This window comes from Alosa sapidissima, chromosome 8 (genome assembly GCF_018492685.1).
Source record: "Alosa sapidissima isolate fAloSap1 chromosome 8, fAloSap1.pri, whole genome shotgun sequence".
In the NCBI taxonomy this organism is placed as follows: domain Eukaryota; kingdom Metazoa; phylum Chordata; class Actinopteri; order Clupeiformes; family Clupeidae; genus Alosa; species Alosa sapidissima.
Genome location: NC_055964.1, coordinates 6,246,574 through 6,267,517, shown reverse-complemented (window position 1 = coordinate 6,267,517; position 20,944 = coordinate 6,246,574). Strand labels below are relative to the sequence as shown.

The 20,944-nt window shown below is 44.6% G+C and overlaps 1 protein-coding gene across 4 annotated transcripts in view; it reads right to left on the bottom strand.

The window, feature by feature from the left end:
- The window catches only part of si:ch73-138n13.1 (microtubule-associated protein futsch), a 45,361-nt gene that overhangs the window by 16,035 nt on the left and 8,382 nt on the right, over nt 1-20,944 (bottom strand). For 3 of the 4 annotated variants that reach the window (XM_042100671.1, XM_042100672.1, XM_042100673.1), the window contains exons 3-6: nt 16,422-17,862; nt 15,723-15,813; nt 8,153-11,899; nt 6,552-6,680 (exon numbers count right to left, since the gene is read on the bottom strand). In XM_042100671.1, coding sequence (XP_041956605.1) covers nt 6,552-6,680; nt 8,153-11,899; nt 15,723-15,813; nt 16,422-17,851 — 5,397 coding nt within the window. In that variant the 5' untranslated portion in view covers nt 17,852-17,862. The remainder of the gene's footprint in view (nt 1-6,551; nt 6,681-8,152; nt 11,900-15,722; nt 15,814-16,421; nt 17,863-20,944) is intronic. The other variant, XM_042100674.1, reaches the window with a different exon arrangement.

Genomic DNA, 20,944 nt, shown 5'->3' with positions numbered 1-20,944 from the left:
CCTTTCACAGCTTTGTGTGCTGTCGCCCCCTGGTGACCTACTATGAAAGTTCAGTTACTGATCTTTACAACGTCACAAAATTCCTAATATCCTAAATCCAAGAAAAAAACAAACATCAAATAAGAAGCCATGTATTTCAAAATGAATCTTCTTCAAGAGACGTTTATTGTCATTGATCATCTAGTAGAAAAGTCAGGTGAAATAAAGTGATACCTTGAAGATCACTAACACTAAAACACAATTTGTTAAAAGACACTCTTGTGATCAACAAATTATATTATCTTTGCAGGTACAAAAGCAGCTGCAACTAACAAACCTCTATTGTCTCTTATAAATAAGCTCAGTTCTAGCACAAGCACCACTAGTTCTGCAAGGTTTGTTTCAGTGGTTAGCTGTGTTTTGTCGTAATGATCAACTTTTTTTCCAACACGTATTCAGGCTGAATCAACAATGCATACCCACTACATGTGCATGTGCACACAGTAAAACTCAGTGTGTGAGCTCCCGCCGCCACCAACACCCACCCACCCCCACACACACAGTTAAATGGCCTGTATTAGCTCAAACAGGAAACTGAGGGTGGACTTCTATTTCAGATAATGACAACAGGATGGCAGATCACAAGGTGTGCAATCACGCTCTTACACACTCACAAAAAACACATACTGTACTACACACAACACACACACACCTTACAGAGGAAGTACAGAGAGCAGTAAAGTATAACACACAAATTTAACTTAGCAGATACTTTCCTCCAATGCTTCATATAAGATAAGAGATTTAGGCTAACCGTGTTGACTTTGGAGACACTGACTGGATTAGCTAGTACATTGCTGACCTCCAGTGAGTTACAGCTGCTCTTCAGGTAAGTAATGTACTGCATGTACAGTAATCACTTGATTTCGCATAGCTCGGCCATTCAACTTTTCCCATTCAATGCACAATTTGCACATTCCAACAAGAAATCCTGACTGGAACCTGGATATTTATGAACTTTTATTAATGTCCATACAAATCTGATTCCTTACAGGCGGGTGGATTAAGTCTCGATTAACATAGGTATAATGTACAGTAATTATAGTTGATGATTAACAGTTTATCCAAATTTGTTGCATTTCTATTTACTTGTTTATGTTAATGTTGCCATGACTACCTTGTGTTTGGATCTCACAGCTGTGAAGAAAATCTTCCCCTGATATGGAACATGTACATTTGTTTAACTCCAATAACACAGAGAATGAAAGCATACACAGTGAATTTTAATGAATGCACTTAAAATACAGGATTTTTTTGCCAATTAACTGTGCTTTATAGATTGACACAGCTACATTTCTATAGAGCTAGCAATAGAGTTACTGTAATACACAGGAGAGGACTGCACATGGGAATGCATTTCTCCTCCATACTCTTCTTTTGGATTAAAGCACAACCTGTGGACTAATGGGCACTTTGTCCCATGGTCGTATGTTAGTAATAGCCTTGACTGATGCAGTAGTTAGGCCTATTCCTACCTAAGGTCTCCTCTGCCCTCAAGCTTGAATGTTGAGATAAAAGCGTCTGCTAAATTAATAAATGCAAATGTAAACAAATATTATACACAATGTGTCTAATTGAAAATGATTATATGCGAATGAGTGGAGTGAAATCCCAGCTTGTGATGGATTGAGCACAACTAAATTTTCATTACATACCTATCCCCTTCTCTATGCATACAGTTGAATCTACTAAATTCACTTCAAGCTCGCAGTATCTGCGATTTCTGTCTTTGTACTCCTGACTTTGTCTTTAGTCTTTGTCTGAGTCTACAGGGCCCATGCAATTTAACACATATAGTATGAAAGCATAAGAAAGCAATGACATCAGCCAAGCTTACTGTCACCATAGACAACATTGCCAGCCCAGCAGAATTTCCTGGTGACACGCCTGGTCAACCCTTAGAGTAATACCTAGCAGTGATGAAGCAGTTATACACTAATGCACTCTGTGACGGCACTGAGGGGAATATGGCTTACAGCTATGATATCATTTCACAAGAAGAACAAGAAAAACTCCAAGGGTTTTAAAGTGGAAGTGAGAGCAGAGAAAGATGAACAAGTAATTTTTAACGTCTCTAATGAAAAATGCATCTTTCATAGAAATCAGAACGGTCTGGACATAAAAAAAAAAAAAGACAGACAGACAAAATGACTGGGCATCACTATGAATAAATAATCAAACTATTCCAGCAAACATGCTCCTAAATAGCTATACCAGACCAAATTGGGTGATTCATGACATCAAGAATCCTTCATATTCTTAAACATTCTTTAATTTAGTAGAACAGTAGAAAAACTTAGCCACCTCATAAAAACTGGACCCTATAACTCATTGAACTTAAGAGTATTGTTCTAGTGCAGTCTACAAATGTTTCCAGGAAATCTACATCATCAGACAGTTCTTGATTCCAGTATTTTGTGAGATTCAAATGCATGTGTGACAAGCACTAGTGCTCTGGTCAACTGTTTGTTTGTGTCCTGTGTTGTGGCAAGTCAAATCTAATATCACCCACATCCTTCCTTCCGTCCCCTTGAAGAGTAGGCTACATAGAGGTGTATCTATGAGAGCTGCCTTTTACACCACAGGCCTCCATATTTACTCTGAATCAACAGATAAAACTCAACTTACCCACAGACGCTGCAGAGGCCTGAGGCAGGATGGACACAGATACGGCTCCATCACCATTCACCCATTCACACGCATACACCTTCGACTTGATGAAGATTTGTAAACCAGCGTTCTCGTTCTTTCACTAACCCTGGTTGTCTCACAGCAGTTCAGGTTTAACTTTTGATCTGAAACGCTCTCTCTCTCACTGGATGTGCTTTCACTACGAGCAGACACAACTTCCTCCCTGCACTGAGTCAGGCTCTGACTGGCCCTCAACTGCTGTGGGAGTAGCGTGGGTGATGCGAGCATGACTCTTCCTCTGCAGATGACCCAGTCAGTGAGAGAGCAAGGGAAAGAGAGAGAGTGAGAGGGAGAGAAGAGGGACACAGAGAGAGAGAGAGGTTGAGAGAAAGGGAGAGAGAAAGAGAGAAGGAAAGGGAGAAAAATGGTGAGAGGGGGAAAAGAAAAACACACACAGAGACACAGACGCAGAGAGAGAGGGGGGGGGGGACAGACAGACAAGACAGACAGACGAGAGAGAAGAGAGACACACTCAGGGAGAGAGAGAGAGAGAGAGAGAAAAGAAAAGAAGAGAGAGAGAGAGAGAGAGAGAGAGAGAGAGAGAGACGCACAAAGAGAAAGAGAGAAAAGGAGAGAAGAGGAGAGAGATATATATATATGAAGGTGTAGGTGGGTGGGTGCACAGGGGAGTGGAAGGAGGAAAGACAAACACTCAGAAACAGACCCCAACAAACAGAGAGGACAGACTATTTAATTAATTAATATCTATAGATATCTGCACTACTGAAATTAAATTCAGGCCAGGTCAGATATATAATGTGAAATCGTTCAAATAGAAACTGTGTGTGAGAGTAAAGTAAAGTGTGGGTGAAGTATAGAGTAAAGTGGGGACCAAAAACAAAAACACTCTTTCCATTTCAATACCATAGTCAGTCAGTCAGTCAGTAATGAAACTGAGTGAGAGGCTTTCCTTTTTCACTCTGAACAAAACCAGTCTCTTCATGAGACACACAAACCTAATCTAGAACTGACTGCAAAGATCTGGACTTAATTGGTTAATGACCCAGGCTTGCTTAACAGTGACACTGGGTTTGGTAGGCCCTGGTGAGCATCACACAGAGGGTTTAACTCAGTGGTTCTCAAAGTGCGGGGCGGGTCCCACTAGTGGGGAATAGAGACATGACAGGTGGGGTGCAAAGAACAAGAGGGAATTTTCCCCCCCCTCCTTCTCTACATCAACTGCTAACTGACAGGAAATGAAAACGAAAGTTTAGCGATCAGGAACTGCCAGGAGTTTGTTCTCCATTTGAAGAACGTAATCAATTGCTGACGTGCACAGACAGATAGACACAGAGCGTATCGTAGTACTTGCATCGTAGGCCTAGGCCTAGGTTACTTTCACTTTCTAGAGTGCACATTCATTACGTGAAAGATGCTTCATACCAACACAGTGATCAAACATTATAAATGTATCATGACTTGTTGTCACAAACACTTACTCCAATTAGAAAATCAAAACCAAAATCATGTAAGTAAAGACTATGTTAAGTGTTGTTATCTCATTGACGCCTGTATAAGAGGGTGGAAGATGTGACATTTTTGACCTGATACATTTGCCTAATAAAAGGCCTTAAATTGGAAGTATTTTGGCTTTGATTCTCTTTTGACGCTTCAAGGTAGATCCTGCCTTTGTTCAGGGCCAAGATCGGGGATCTTGGGCTCAAAAAGGTTGGTGACCACTGAATTAAAACATCCTGCAGACCGAGACGGAACATGTATAATGTGGAACCAAAATGCGAAAATAACATTTTAATGTTACCATTTTACCGGGGTGATGGGGTAAGGTGGGGCTTGAAAATTCCTCACCTCCAAAGAGGGGAATGACAGAAAAAGTTTAAGAACCACTGGTTTATCCAGAGATTCCAATCTTCTCGTGGGGCATGCCGCATGGGGTATGTATTTTTAAAAAAATGGAATTCTGCGAGAGAAGTGACGAAGTAGTAGTACCCTGACCCTGAACAAACTCCTATTTTGTGTTGGGTGTCAATTAGGCCACCACTTTCGATCAATTAGACATCTTAATATCTTTCCCACAGCCTAGTAAATTATGACGGCATCTGCTAAAATGACAATAAAAATAATGTTTTTTTGAGACAAATGACAGTTCCACCCCATATAAGTGCATGAGAATCATTTATGCTAAGCAAGATTTGAAAATGTTCGGCAACATCTGTGATGTCAGAACTGATATGATTGGCTCAGAGTGACCCAAGCTAAAGCCAGTTAGCCTTTATGTTTTCTATCAATGGGATTGCCATTTTTCGCACAACAATAATAGTAATAGTAACAGTAATACTACTAATATGAAACATCAACAGTGAAAATAATGGGTTTTCATACTAACAAAAACTATAAACATAAAAAGCACCTTTGTCCTATTAAAACATCTTTGGTTTAACTGCAAAACTGCAGTTCTCCTGAAAATGGTGGCCAACCTTTGCAATATATACTGAAACTCTGAGCCTAACCATTACTTCCCATACAAAAGTCAGTGAACAAACATTTATGACATACTGAGAAATGATCTGCGTAAAGGAAGATTGGACTGAATTGCATCACAAATACCTTTTCATACCTTTGTCTCTGATATCTTTGTTTTAAGAGGGAACCACTGTGCAGCTGATGTTCCTGTTGGTGAGATGTCCTCAAAATAAAATACAGCTGGTACATGCTAAGTAGCTACAACTCTCAACAGGTGAGATTACATAAGTCATGATAGTCTTGTGTTGAAAACAGTTGTGTTCCTCAAGTTCTCAACATATCTCACCGAAGTGAACTAGTAGCGTATGTCTTCAACTGATTGCAGATGTGTGTAAGCAAATACTTTCACTGGCTCGCCAAGCAGTCATATGACTCTACTGTTGATAAGCAGAAACTGATTGAAAGGCTATCCCTGGGGGTTGGGGCCAATAAACAGATAGGCTTAGATCAAGTTCTTTGGGGCATGCCGGTGTGACCCGCTCTACATACATGTCATACTCCAATCCAACCACCAGGTGGCGTCAGTGGAGCACGGCTCTAGCCAAACCACACACTCACCAAACAGGTTTCCTAGACAACAGGCAAGCTGAAGTCACTTTTTCACATAGTGCAGGTTGTGTTATAGGTGAAACAGACGCTTATGTTTACTCGAGCAAATGCCTGCCTCAAATCTGCCCGGTAGGTTTGTCTTTGTAGTGCCCTATAATGTTCACTCATAAAAGAAAAGTGTTTGCTAGGGGAGAGCTATGGAAAGAGTCCTCCACACATTCCTCAGACAATGTAAACTAAGGAATGTGAACACAACAATTCCTCATGAATTCTCCTCAGGTTCAGTGTATTTGCAAATGGAAGGAAATGCAGAAGAGTAGTATAAAAAATAAGAACAGATTGTGTGTGTCTCTCTCTGTGTGTGTGTGTGTGTGTGTGTGTGTGTGTGTGTGTGTGTGTGTGTGTGTATTGGTGCTGGAACAGGTGGATCAGGAATGAATTACATTGGCAAAAAGATAATAGTTTATGAGTAATGGCAGAGGCATTCACCTCCAACACAAACCCTCCATCACTAACCATAAACATGCGGACACACACACACACACACACACACACACACACACACACACACACACACACACGGCTTAATAAGGACACCACCTCTAGCTTCCTCTTAATCTTCCATCTGATGCATGATAGCAGTATGGGAAGTTTGTATGCAAGTGTACATGACTAACAGGTCAAGTGCTTGTCTAATTTTCAATAGTAAGGTGTGGTAAGGTGTTTACACACAGATGAGGGTGGTACAGAGAGTAGGTATGTGTGTGTGGGTGTGTGTATTTGTGACTCACCCCCCAGCTTTGCCGTCCCTTCTCTCTGTGCGCACTGCGGCTCCTCATGCGGTTCATCGGTGCGTCCACGGAACTCTCGCATGGTGCAGAACGCCGGCTCACGCTCCTGGAGCGCATCCGAGATAGCTCCTGCACACGCAGGACACGCACACACACACACACACACACACACATTTGAACAGCACCATGTCATGCTGATGCAGTTAAAAAATGGGTAATTTCACAATCAGGGTGTGCACTTTGTTTCTAAATTCTCAAAATGCCATTGTTTGGGTTTAACACAGTCAATATAGTCAGTATTAGATCCTCAGTCTAAATTTAGCTGTCTAAACATTCCATCTGAAGCATTATAAATCCTACTGATGGGTAGTACACAGTCTATACTTCAAGAAATATTAGTGATTTTTATGTATGGGATATAATATGCATAATTAAGGGTTTTTGTTGCAAATACACCAATTTTTAAAAATATTCTTGTGTAACTTGTTTTGCACTACGTAAATAGCCATGACCTTTTTTTAAATGATTGCTTGCCAGCATTGAAATGTTGTTGGAACTGTAAAACTTTTTTTTATATATATTGTGATTGAGCTGTGTCTGATGGACTGTCAAACATGAGTTGGAGTAGACATTTTAGTGTTTCTTTGTCTAAACACACAGATAATTAAGACGTTACTTCTAAAATGGTAAAACGCTGACACCGTTTGTCCGAAACACTTTTTTTGGATAAAATTAGGGTATCATTGTGCATGTTTTCACAGATGCATAATTATGCTATTTTAATTGCATTTGTAATCACAATTGTAATTTCAATAAACTGTGGTTCACCCTCTGTGGTCAGAAGGTGGTAAATAGAATCAAATGGATTTCAGTTTCATCAAGTGAGCCTTTGCATTGACCAAAAACCCTGAAAGTGTCAGGTACAACTCAGGGATTGATCAAAGCCAAAATCACCTGTGAATTCCATGATAAAACCCCATGGTCAAAGCAGTGTATGTGCGTAATCTAAAGAAGAGAAATCCCTCCAAATATGAACAAATGACTCAAAGGGACAGATAAGGCAGCACCAACATGAGGGTCTTAGGATATGAAAACATGACTTTATCTTTTGAGGGTTATAGCTTGCCTGGTAGGCCAAACTCATTCACGAGTGAATAGTCTGATGACTAACGATTGGGAATCCTTTACAACGCTAGCATGGTAATGGGCGTAGACATAGCATTAACTTTGAAATCATTGGTTAATCACATTGATCAGAGTCGCCTAAACTTTACAAACTATAAACAGAATAGGCAGTCAGGAAACAATGTGTGAGCCTACTTTTGCTGTAAATACATTTCTGTATTTTTTCAACTACAATTTTTGGTTAAGTTTAGGGTGATTTCCCAGAAGCATACATGCTTCTGATGTTCAAATTAGTTCTGGGCATGTTGTTGGGAGGTTGTTGCTTGGTATGAAATATAGCAAAGGTATACACGTGCACACACACACAATCATCCACATCCAAACAAAACAAATCACCATTCACCCAAATGTAAATGCATCCTACTGCCTGTAACTCTAAATGCTTAGACACATACAGATCATACCAAAGCCTTTACCTGCTGGCTCGACTCCCTTCGCACCGTTCTGCCCTCTGGTCTTTGCCCCTGAGAGGCCAGCTCCCAGGCCATGGGCTCAGATACACCCGCATCTGTACTTGCAACCTGCTGCCCCATGCTCCGCATACTCAAGTCCTGCCCTCCATAGGTCTCTTTCCTTTGCGTGGATGCAGAGGAGTGGGACTGGTAGGGCAGCGATGCCCCAGCAAAGTCACTCTCCGTAGGGAAGCCAACCCACCGCCTGTCAGGAAGCATGGCTGGTGTATGTGAGGGGACTATAGGAGTTGTGTGTGGGGTCAGAGCAGAGTATAATGCTAGGTTAGGGGCAATAGCTGCTGGGACAGGATTGAAAGACTGGGATGGAGACAACATGGGGGTCATGGTGACTGCTGGGGTGGGAATCAGAGGAGGAGGAAGTGACGGTATCAGTGGAGCTGCCTGAGGTCTCTCTGGCTGCCTCTGCAGCATCTGGTCCATGCTGGTTTTGGCGCCAGCGGCAGGCCTTCTGGAGATATCCGCCAGAACCCAGGGGTCATCCACCAGGACCTCATCCCTTGGCCTTGGTTGCCAGACGTCAGCCTGGGATGATGACCATGCTACGTTGGTCCCCGTGGTACTCCTCGTCCCAGCCGTCAACCACTCCAGCTCGCCTGAGCCCAATCCCCGGTCACCTGCCCGGAGTGGTGCCATGGGCTGAGGGAGGGAATGGGGAGCAGTCTGAGGTACGGCCTGAGGTCTCACCCACTCTAAGCTGGCTGGCTGCGCCTGCTGTGGCTGGGGTTGCGTTTGGAGCAGAGACGGTGTTTGTGGCTGGAGAGGTGTCTGGATTTTGGTCCATTCTGGAGTAAGCTGCTGTGTGTGGTGATGGTTGTTCTGGGGTGGATGTTGGGTGGGGGGCGTTTGTGTTTGATGATGGTGGTACTGTGGGAGTTGTTGAGGCATGGGCTGAATTTTGGTCCAGTCTGGAGTGAAAGGTTGGAATTGGGGCTGAGGTTGGTGTTGGTACTGAGGGTGCTGCTGGTGGGTTGCAGGTTGGACTCTGGTCCAGTCCAAAGACATGGGTTGAGTTGGGGGTTGGTACTGTGGTAGAGGACAAGGCTGTGCTTGCTGTTGAGGCTGAAGCTGTGTTTGCTGTTGTTGTGGAAAAGAGGGCTGGGGTTTAGCCCATTCGGGGGTCTGAGGCTGAGCTTGTGTTCTCACTGGAGTTCCAGAAGGTTCCGTGTTCTGGAATCCTGCCACTGGGAACATCTCCCCAGAGGGAGATGACTGGGCTTGGTTCTTGAAGGAGTCAATGTCCAGGATGGCCAATCGGTATGGCTCCTCTGCCCGAGGGGAGGGCTGTTTCCAGCGGGCTGAAGGATGCTGCTCAGTGGGTGTGATGGGGGTTCTTCCAGATCGATCACCCAGGTTCACAGTATCCAAGTCCAGCACTTTGGGTCTGAGGGGAGACTCACTACTCCTCTTCTCCCTCTCTGCTGCTTTTCGCTGTCGTTCCAGCTCATGTTGTCGCTTCCTCTCCAACTCTTCTTCCTTCCCTTTCTTGCGTTGCTTCTCTTGCTCTGCTTGTTGACGTTCCTTCTGCCGCTGTGTCTCAAATTCGAGCAAGCGTTGTCTCTCCAGCTCCTTGAGTCTTTCAAATTCATCCAGCTCTCTCTGTCTCTCTCTCTCAATCTCCTTCTGTTTTTCGCCCTCTTTCCAACGCTCAATGGCTTTTTGTTTATCAATCTCTCTCTGTTTCTCAAGTTCCCTCTGCCTCTGTTTTTCAAGCTCTCGCTGTCTGTCCTGTTCAAGCTGTCTTTGCCTCTCCAGTTCTCTTTGTCTCTCCAATTCTTTCTGTCGCTCCATTTCCTTTTGTCGTCTCTCCATCTCCTTCTGTCTTTCTATCTCTCTGTGTCTTTCTATCTCTCTCTGTCTTTCAAGCTCTAACTCCCGCTGCCTCTCAAGTTCCTTTTGCTTTTGCCTCTCTCTTTCCAATGCCTTCTGTCTTTCCAATTCTAGGTGTTTCAGTCTCTCTATTTCCCTCTGCCTTTCCAGCTGCCTCTGTTTTTCCCTGTCAATCTCTCGCTGTCTTTCCAGTTCCTTTTGTCTTTCCAACTCTCTCTGGCGCTCAAATTCTCGCAGCCTAAGCCTCTCCTGGTCAAGCATCCGCTCCTTTTCCCTTTCGTACTCCTTCTGTCGTTCCCGCTCTGCTTCTCTTTGTCGCTCCAGTTCTTTTTCTGCGGCCTTTCGTTTCTCGTACTCGATCTGTTTCTGCCGGTCTCTTTCCAGATCTTTTTGCCGCTCCAATTCTTTTTGCCTTTGAAGCTCTTTTTGTCTTTCGATCTCCTTCTGCCTCTCTTTTTCAGCTTCCCGCTGTCTCTCCAGCTCCCTTTGTCTCTCCTTCTCCCTTTCTGCTTCCCTCTTCCTCTCCATCTCTCTCTGCCTCTCCTTCTCTCTTCCTTGCTCCCTCTTCTTCTCAAACTCCTGTAGCATGCGTCTCTCTGCCTCCATCGCATCGTCTACGACTCTCTGATCCCTCTTTCCTTTGTTTTTCTGTTCCCTTGTTCCCCCACCTCCATCTCTCCATTGGGGCTCTGGCTGCTGAGTGCTCTTCCTGAGTGCGGCATCCAGGGAGGGGTTCCTGCGTAGCGGGATCACCTTACCCTGTGAATCCATTTTCCCGGACCTTACTGAGAAGTCCTCATAAGGCATGTTAACAGACACCACCCTCCCCTCTCCTCCCATGAATGACCTCTCAAGTCCTCCCTCTAGATGAGATCCTGGTTCCTGTACCTGTCCGGTGAGCGCGAAGTACGTAGCTCTCGGTTTGGTCGCTTGTTCATCACCCTCAAGCATTTTGGGTCGTTTAGGTGCTGCAACCTCTTCTCTCTCACTCTCTATTTCTCGCTCTCTCTCCCTTTGTACGTCCACCTGTTTGTTTTCTACCTGAGCGAGGAGGTTCTTCTCCACCTCTTCATCCTCGTCTTCCTCCAGCTCAGCTGCTGCGGCCCTGTGTACCTCCATCTGCCTCTGGATCTCTTCCTCCATCATCCTCACCATGTCAGTCTTCCTCCCTCTCTCCGCTTCACCCTGACGCTCTGTGGCATCCACAACGCCCCACCTTTGCAGGGACCCAACTCTGAGGTAGCGAAGGTTACCATCTTCCTGCCCTAGTGGGTGTTCACTCGGGCCCTGGTCTTGACCTCTCTCATCAGGCCGGGAAGTGAGATTGATATCCCTCAGTCCGGCCTCTGAGCGACGTGTGCGTAACGTGAGGGCCCGTTCCTCCAGCTGAGCCAATGGCACCTCCTCACTCGTGACCCACTTCTCACCTGTGACAGACACGGTCTCAAACACGTGATCCACACGCTCCAGGTTGGCAGGGGATGCCGATTCACAATAGACTGCCATGACCAGACTACCGTCATCATCGTCTGCCTCAGGGCGGGCCTGCAGGTCTCCTCTGCCCCGCAAAGAGAGGCTCCTGCCAGGCTTGTGTTTCCCTGCTGCCCCCTCTGCTGCTCCAGGGGCCCCAGATCTCCCATCCTCCACCATCTGCACATTGTGTCTTTCCACCACATTCTCAAAGAGGGCCGCTCGGACTGTCTGCACCCCGCCGCTGGGGCACGCCCCCTGGGCATCACTAACTGATCTGCGCCCTTCAGTGGGCCTCCAAGAAGATGGGTCGGGCTGGTCATGGACTTCCTGTAGGACCTCCTTCCTGTCGCCTTCATGATTTGTTTGGACACTGAGGGTTGAGTCTCCAGGCTGCAGGGAGGGAGAGGGAGCATAAACAATATGGATTAGACTTCCCTCAAAGGGACTTCTTTGATGTCTGTCAAAATAAACCGCTATTTAATTTCACATTGAAAATATTTATTTCTAAATATTTGTTATAGTTCTTGCCATTTCATTTATAATTGTACCATTGTTAATACCTAATGCTATAGTTATATTAATTGAAATATTATTGAAAAGTAGAGGATATGTATTTCATTTATATTTATTTATTTAATTATTTATATTATTTAATGCGTTATGGTAATAGTAATTTAATAGTAATAGATATAAGTTACTATCATAGTAAATGCATTTTGCAGTTGTATTCATAGTTGTATTCTTAATTTCTATATTAAAGATTATAACACACTATGGGAAATATATGACAGCTGGCCTAACATTGCGGTAATTATTATTTAGGGGGAAAAAAAACCCTTAATGCCAGAGGCTTATTCGCAGATGTTCGAACATGCCACTTGATTACATCTCACCCCAAAACCTGCTGGCTGACAGTCAATACAGTAGTCAGAGAAATCGAGGCACAGCCACTGAAGCAGAGAATGGCTTTCTGCTAGACAAAGGTGAGCCCTGTCTACACCTCTAATCCCTCCAAAAAAAAAAAAAAAAAAAAACAAGCACCGACAGCTCCTTTAAGTGATTACAGCCTTTTCTCACTGAGAGCAGTGCCCAGTCAGTCAGCGATATTGCCAGACAGCTGTCACCGATTACTGACCACGGGTGACAGAAGTAGTATACTGTCTGACATAGCTACTCTAGACTTCAAAATGGATTTATATCCTATATTTTAGTGTTTTGTTTTACCAAAACAATTTGAACATCTAAATGATGTTAAAGACAAACCAGAGTACACATGACAAAACTCATCATTGTGAAATAATAGGGAGCATATGGAAATATAAGTGCTAGACCCAATAGCCCTTTGCCAAGAATTTCTATAATTAACAATAATAACATGTTACTTCCTTCTTCCTTATTGTAAGTGCATTATATTTTTTTTACATGAATGTTGGCTGTTTCATCCGATAACTACCAATTACATAGCCTTATTAATGAGCCATGTCAGTAAAGCACTTTTGAACGTGAAAGTAGTCAGAGACCACAGGGGGTAAAAAGGAGGGGGTAAAATCCATACAGGTGTGGACACCGAAAGAAGATCTGTGTCAGCTTTGTTTGCACTGACGAAGTTGGGTGGGGTGCCGAGTAATCAAAGCTTTCTCTCGCTTTCTGACCTTTCCCCTGGGTGTGTGTGTGTGTGTGTGTGTGTGTCTGAGTGAGTGAGAATATTTCATAATCACCACCGTCACACGGCACATGACTAATACCCCAACTCAGGTTACAAGCCTTTTCAACGGCTCCAGCCTCCCCTCTGATATTAGAGATCCACACCAGAAGAAAAAAAATCTGGCTTGCCATTTCTTTTTCCTCTAAAGGACCAAATGGAAACACAGAGGGAGGTCTGAGAGTGATGTCATATTTAAGCTATAATTTCTACCAGGTATTAATTTAAGCACTAAAAGCCCTTTGACTAAAACATACATTAGTTGTTCCTAAAGTCATGCAAATTTGTCAAAGTCAAACAAAGTCATGGGTAATGAACTAAAAAACTTGACTCTGTCTACAGGGCTTTAGGATGTCTTAGGGAGGGCCGCGGGAATGAAGTAAAATCACATGGAAATGCGGGCTTAAGTAGAAAAACATGCAAACTTTGAAAGCTGACTGTTGGGCTTGGTCCTTCAAGGGAAGCAAGAGCCATCACATCGGTACGCTAGTGTATTGTCATATAATCCCAATCTACTGACCTCGTGCACCCCCATTCAACCTCCAGTTCTCTTAGATCTGGCAACAAAGACCTTCTCCACATCCCCCGCTCTCGGCTAAGGCAAAAAGGGGACAGACCCCTCGCAGTCACTGCTCCACGCTTGTGGAATCAGCTGCTTATCTGATATAAGAACTGCTCCCTCCATCCCTTTAACTGCTTTTAAATCCAGGCTCAAAGCCCAGCTGTACTCTCTGGCCTCTAATGTGCTATGCTTGCTTTCTGTGTCCTGCTGTTCCTTGTGTAATGTGTAGATGTATGCGTATGTATTTTATTTTCATTTATTTATTTTCTTTATTTTTCTTTCTGTTTTGAAAACAACACTTAGGTCAATGTAAGCTGTATATAAATGAATTTTAATTATTTGCTTACTACATAAGTATAAACAATGCTAGTGCCTGCTAGTTGTGCTGTGCAGGTGTTGGTCATAGTGACACGACAGATTACGCAAACAAAACAAAACTGCACAAATAAATGCACGGCCCTAGGGATATTATAAACTGTCTCAGATAATTAATACCATCCTTTCCTACAGTCTCACAAGACAAAAAAATGTATTAAACAGCTATTTGAAAAATATCTGAATGGTTGCAAACAGGTGCATGCAATTTCCTGTGCTACTCAATGCTGTTGTTACTGCATAGAGCAGACAATGGGGTCCAGACACACTGAGGAACACTATGGGCCAGTCCTAGTCCTGGACTAAATGTTCTTCTCTCTACCCAAAGATAGAGTCTGACTACAGCTTAGATATACAGGTGTCAGACAGTAGAAAAAGGAAACGGGTGATATTTCGAACCCTATATTTCTGCCAATGTTTGTCCCAACGGTACACAAATCGTACATGCACTGCAGATGTCCTGTACTTGATGTAATAACCAAGATGTTGGGGGCAGCCGTGGCCTACTGGTTAGCACTTCGGACCTGTAACCGGAGGGTTGCCGGTTCGAACCCCGACCAGTAGGCATGGCTGAAGTGCCCTTGAGCAAGGCACCAAACCCCTCACTGCTCCCCGAGCGCCGCTGTTGATGCAGGCAGCTCACTGCGCCGGGATTAGTGTGTGCTTCACCTCACTGTGTGTACACTGTGTGTACACTGTGTGCTGTGTCTGTTTCACTAATTCGCGGATTGGAATAAATGCAGAGACCAAATTTCCTACACGGGATCAAAAGAGTATATATACTTATACTTATGTTTCACTTTTTACTGATCTGTGCATCAGTATGTCATAATGTGACCTTTCTGACTTCCAACAATTGATGGAGTGCAAATGGCTGGGACCTCGGTAACAAAAAAACTGTTGAGTAGTTAAACTTTTCGAGTCACGCTGGCATACCAAAAACCAGAAACAACCAGCTCTGAGAAGCTCGATATTAAATAAGAAACATATTATTCAACCTGGAGTTTCCACTATTTTGTCCAACCCCTGTTGTAAATAGTCAGACTTCAGGTAGTCATCGAAATTAATCCATTGGACAAAGCAGTTTGGTATTTGTCCACCTCAAGTTAATCTATGATAGAATGACCCAGGTACTGGATAAGGCTACAGTCCAACATAAAATGGCTTTGTGGAACTAGCGCCAGGTCTTTGGATTAGTCCAAGTATGGAACACCAGCACCATGTGTTTTGGGTACACAAAATTCAGACAACATATAGCATTATTTCATGGCCTCCTTACGGTTTCTGTTTTTCATACTTACTGTTTTGCCACTAGCAAGAGGAATTCAGAAGTACATAGTTATGTTTCACCATCTTACCAACAGCGTGTGAACACACACTCACACACACACACACTGGGTCAGAGAAATTAGGTCAAACATTTTAGCATACAAACATGTGGCCCTTGCACAAGGCCCAATTATGAGCCTTTGAATGCATAGTCTCTCCCCCTCTGCACTGAACAATGGGTGAGGATTTGTTGTTGCCTTCACAAAAGGCCCGGTCTTGCTCACACTGCTGGCCGCCATTCTCACCTTTCTGTGCTGGTCTCCTTCACTGTCCACAAGACCTTTACTCTCACTTGTTGGAGTTGTGGGGGAATCAATGGACTTCTCTGAACCAAAGCTGTGAATTGAAGGTGGACATTGTGGTTATCAATCCCAATCTCCACAAATGTTAAAAACATTACATACATCAAGGTCATTGTTTGATCATAGTGCTGTTGTATAAAGGGAGAATGTAGCCTAGGAGTAATGCGTATGATGTGGATATATTTCATTCAAATATTGCGACAATACACACAAGACGCAGTGACAATGCAGATTGAATATGCATCAAATACCACCTGCCCCATGTGAATTAAAGGACTCAAATGCAACAACAATAGCATCTATTTTTAGAATGAAAACACTCAAGTCCCTTTATGGTACAACTACAGTACATATTATGTCAGTGACACAAGTGGTTGCAGAAACACCCCCACACACTAGGGTGTGACCACTAGACAAAGGTTTTACATGAGCAAAACAGCACAGTATAATACAAAATACTGTGCGCTGTTGGTGGTCAAAACAGAAATTGTAGAAAGTGTCTATCAAAATAATTGGAGTCTGGGCATTTTCATTCGTGTATAATAGTGTATGATTTCAGCATAAGACATTTAAATGTTTTTCCTGTTTACATGAGAAAGATTTTTTTTTCCACTTGAAAAAGAATATCATAAATATGTTTACCGCTTGGTGAGGTCTCTTGGGAGGGGGCGTGGCTTAACCACAGGCTTCTGAGATGGGCTTTGAGAGAGGGGCGTGTCTTCCGTCAGCTTTCGGATCCGCTGCTTCACTCCGATGGCTTTGTCTGGGACATCCGGGATTGGCTGTGCCGCCGAGCGAGTCTCCACCCCGTCGGCAGACGTCCGGCCCCCTCCGGGCACGGACAGCATGGAGGAGTCCAACAGGAGACTGATCCTCCTCTTTATGCTCCCTCCGCCTTTCACCTCCTCCTGGCCCTCCCCCGCTTCCTGCTTCCTGCTTTCACCTATTTCCTGCGTGGTGGACACCTTGCTCTTGTCCTCCGTGCCATCGCCGCTTCCTCTCTCTTTGTCTTTCTCTCCACTCCTGGTCACACCTCTCGTTCTAGTCCTCTCATCCTCGTCCTCCTCTTGGTCCTGCTGCTGCCCTCGTGTCGGTTCTGGCAAGTTCTCCTTGCTGGCAGCTCTATGGTGCACAGTGAACCCTGCGATCTCGAACCTGGAAGTGAGGTCGGCGGAGAGTGGCCGCCGCCCTCTCCAGCGGGGTCCGCCGCTGCCGCTGCCCGAGCTCTGGGCGTCTGGAGAGGAAGAGTTGGGTAAAAAAATGGCCGACATGGGCCGGGGCCGGCCGCCTCTGCCCTGAGGCCTGAGAGGCACGGGGGCAGCGGCCACCTCCATGGCTGCGCGGCCTCCATTTGGCTCTCTGGCGCTGGTGTCTGGCACCGCCTCCGTTAGGCCCACCTCTGTGAGGAAGCCCAGGGACTTGGCCCGGGTCATGGCGGAGCCCGGCGGTTTCTGCCGGGTCGGTCCCGACCACTCCGCTGCAGACCGGCCTGTCTGAACGCCCCCTCTCTTTTGAGGCACTGCAGGTCCGGCTACTGCGGGCTTCTTGGCCATCTGGGAGGGGGAGGGTTTTCTGGGTTCGTCCGAGGCGAGTGGTGGCGCTGGTTTGAAAGGCTGGGCCAAGGGCTTGCTGGTCTGGCCTGAGTTGGGCTTCGACCCCGGCTTGGTGGAGAAGGTGGAGGGCGTCGGCCTGGCGGCAGTGTTGGGGATGCCGGTGGAGACTGATCGGGGCTTGCTAGCCGCAGCACTAGCCAGCGGCGGCTTCGGCATGCAGGGAGGATCTGGCTTGGAGACCGACAGCCGGGTGGAGTCCGGGCGAGGTTTGGGCTGAGGCTTGGGGGCGAGGATGGGCCGGATGGTGGGGTTCTTCTCCACGGCGTAGGGCTTGGGGGTGAGGCGGGGCTTAGGCCCTGGGGCGGGCTTGCTGGGCTCAGGGGTCAGGATGAGGACGCCCTGGGGGCAGGCGGGGCTCTCCATCAGGCTTGTGTTGCTGGAGTCGGCCAGGGGGCTCAGGTGCAGCCGCGCTCCCACCACACCTGTCCTGCCCGCGTCCAGCTCCACCTGAGCAGCCATCCTTACGACAGCTGCCAGAAAACAGAAAAGCCTCCTGTTAAGATCTCAACTATGCTGACATACACAGACCCTAAACAGACTTTCCAAACAAGTAATCAGTCTGTTGGCATAATCTACATTTTATTTTATTCCAATATTACAGTGAAAAACATTCTTAAACCATTTAACCAATCTCAGTTGCTGTTAGTGTCTTTGTTACAAATGCTCAATAACCATTTGCAAATCGATTCACAGCTTCCTCACTGACCGATCACAGGTGGTCAGGGTGGGTGGTCTGACATCTGACACCTTAACCATCAGCACAGGTGCCCCCCAGGGCTGTGTTTTGAGTCCTCTGCTGTATAACATCTACACCCATGACTGCAGAGCCAGCAGCAGTCACACCACCTTACCTGATCAGCAACAACAATGAACAGGCCTATCTGAACCAGGTGGATGAGGTAGCACAGTGGTGCCAGTCCAACAATCTCACGTTGAATGTCAGCAAAACAAAGGAAATGGTGGTGAACTACAGGAAACAACAGAACAGAGCTTACACTCCACTTAAGATCAGTGGGCTGCCAGTGGAGAGAGTCACAAGCTTCAAATACCTGGGAGAACACCTCACTGACGATCTAACATGGACTGTTGACACCCAGCACACACTGAGGAAATCTAGGCAAAGACTGTACTTCCTACGTCAGCTGAGGAAGTTCAAAGTATTGGCACTCATCTTGAAGGCCTTTTACTCTTCAGCTGTGGAGAGTGTCCTGACTAGTAGCATCATCACTTGGTATGGGAACTGTACAGCCTGTGACTGCAGTGCCCTACAGAGAGTGGTGCGATCTACCGAACGTACCATCAGAGCACCTTTCCCTACCCTGCAGGAGACCTTTGTACCAGAGTATGTACTAGACTATGTACGAGGACTCATCACATCCTGATCATGGACTTTTCAAAAGACTGAGGTCAGGCAAACGTCTCTGCTGCTACAATACCAGAACAGAGAGACTGAGGAGGAGCTTCTATCCTCAAGCAATCTGTATCCTAAACACAAGACTATAAACTTTTTTTTGTTTTGTTTTCTTACACATGGACTGTACACACACTGCACTTTTTATTCTCTCTTGCTATTTATTAAAATATTTCTTGATCTTTCTTTCTTCACACTTGCACAGAAAAAGCACCACCAAACAAAATGTCACTACATGCTTTACGTTAGTATTACTATGTATGTGACAAATAAACCTCCTTGTATCCTTGTAAATATCAATAAACTGAATTGAATAGAGAAAAGTCACTGACTCAAGTACTCTATACATCTATCTCTAGGCCAGGCTAAAAGTTAGCCTGGCTAGCGCCACCACTTCTCAATGAGACGTGGTCTGGAAACCAAACGTTCATTTTCTCGTATTTGAAAAAAATGCCCAGATCCGTTTATTGGGTGCCACGGATGTCTATCAAATGTGTCTGTGCATAGCTCATCATCGTCTTGCTTTCCCCCGTTCTGTGATTGGTTCCCTATTGCTGCTCCATGGTCTCCAGGCTGCCTTAGCAGCGTGAATCAAATCGCGCACAAGGCAGCATGGGAACACCCAGGCTAGCTAAAAGTTGACAGAGGAACCAATTGTGAAGGGTAACAATGACAAAAGAAAAGCAATAATTCTGTAATTCTGCTGTAATTCAATTTCACCTCACAAGAGTGTATTACACACCATCGCAATCATTTCCATATTAAAGGTAGCTTGGCCACATAGAGGACTATATGAGTGTCACATCCAAAACATATGAAACTGCCCATCAGGAAGAAAGGCAGTACTTCCACAATTCTCTCCCATTCATTGCAGGAGAACTCTGGCATTCACTCCACTGCAACCAAACCTTCCCCTTAATATCATTATGAAATGAAGGTGACATAACTTGGAAAACACACTGATAATACTGATTTACAAGTTAGTTTTAGTCCCCATAACTGTTAATAATTTCCAATCATCCAAGGCAGGGTTTTTGGACGTCTTTGGAACATGAAGCAACAGTGAGTTGCTTATCTGGTCATGGTTGATGTTCATGCAATAAAAATCCTTTTATGGCGAATGAAACAGTATTGGACTTCGACTAAATAAACAAAGGTCCAACACAGGGAGAGCAGTGTGAAATGCAGACTATTGTACTGTTGCTGTAGGCAGTCTGTCTGGGAATCTTGAGATCAACTTCAATGAGCAAGACAGCCAGGAGGCACAGTATCTGTAGTCTGGACGGTAACCACAAATCACAGTGCGTGTTTGTGTGTGTTTTTTTTTCCTTTCTGGTAGCCTAGGTCATGTACTGTATATAGGTTGGTGGTCCGTGGACAACTGCATTGGGGGACTATAGTAAATTAAGGCCAAGAAGCTAGTAAAGTACTGTTCCATATCAGCAGTTATAGGAAGCATGTTTATTTGGAAGAGACCGTTTCCTATACCCTTGAACCTGAACTTATGATAGACTGCTGAACTGCTTTAATCTACTGGATTTTTCAGAAGATTTGATTCCTAATGTAACTTGACTTGTAAAGTGGAATCAAATAAAGTATATAAAATATGTTTGTGAGAGAGAGTTTTCTATTAGCAATTTAACTTGTGTAACAAATAAATCAACACTCTTTTTTGGTCTGTTTCTCTGTGAAATGTAACTCTTACTTCTTCACTACTCTTCTTCAACCAAGTCAGAGACCACCCACCCCTTGTAACACCACTAAATACAATGTTGCACATTCTAACAAAAGATTCCCTTCTGCAACAATTTAAGGTTCTAAAATTCCATGTTGAATTAGATAAACCCAAAAATGTATAAATCTATAAGCCTTATAGATAGGGCTCTGGATAAACCCAAATATTCTTTAGAACATTCATTTTACAACATTCTCATTACACCGGTGTGACGGCTGCTGAAGGACTGTCACTATTTAATTACATTTTACTTCTGCTTTGCTCTATTCTTATTGGATGTATAGTATTACGATCCACACTCCTTTTCACTGCTAGCACTGTTTGTCTGCCACAGACCTGACTGCAGCTTGTTTGTTCACTAGTGATGTACAATCAGCCCCATGGGTCTTACTCCAATTCTGTCCAC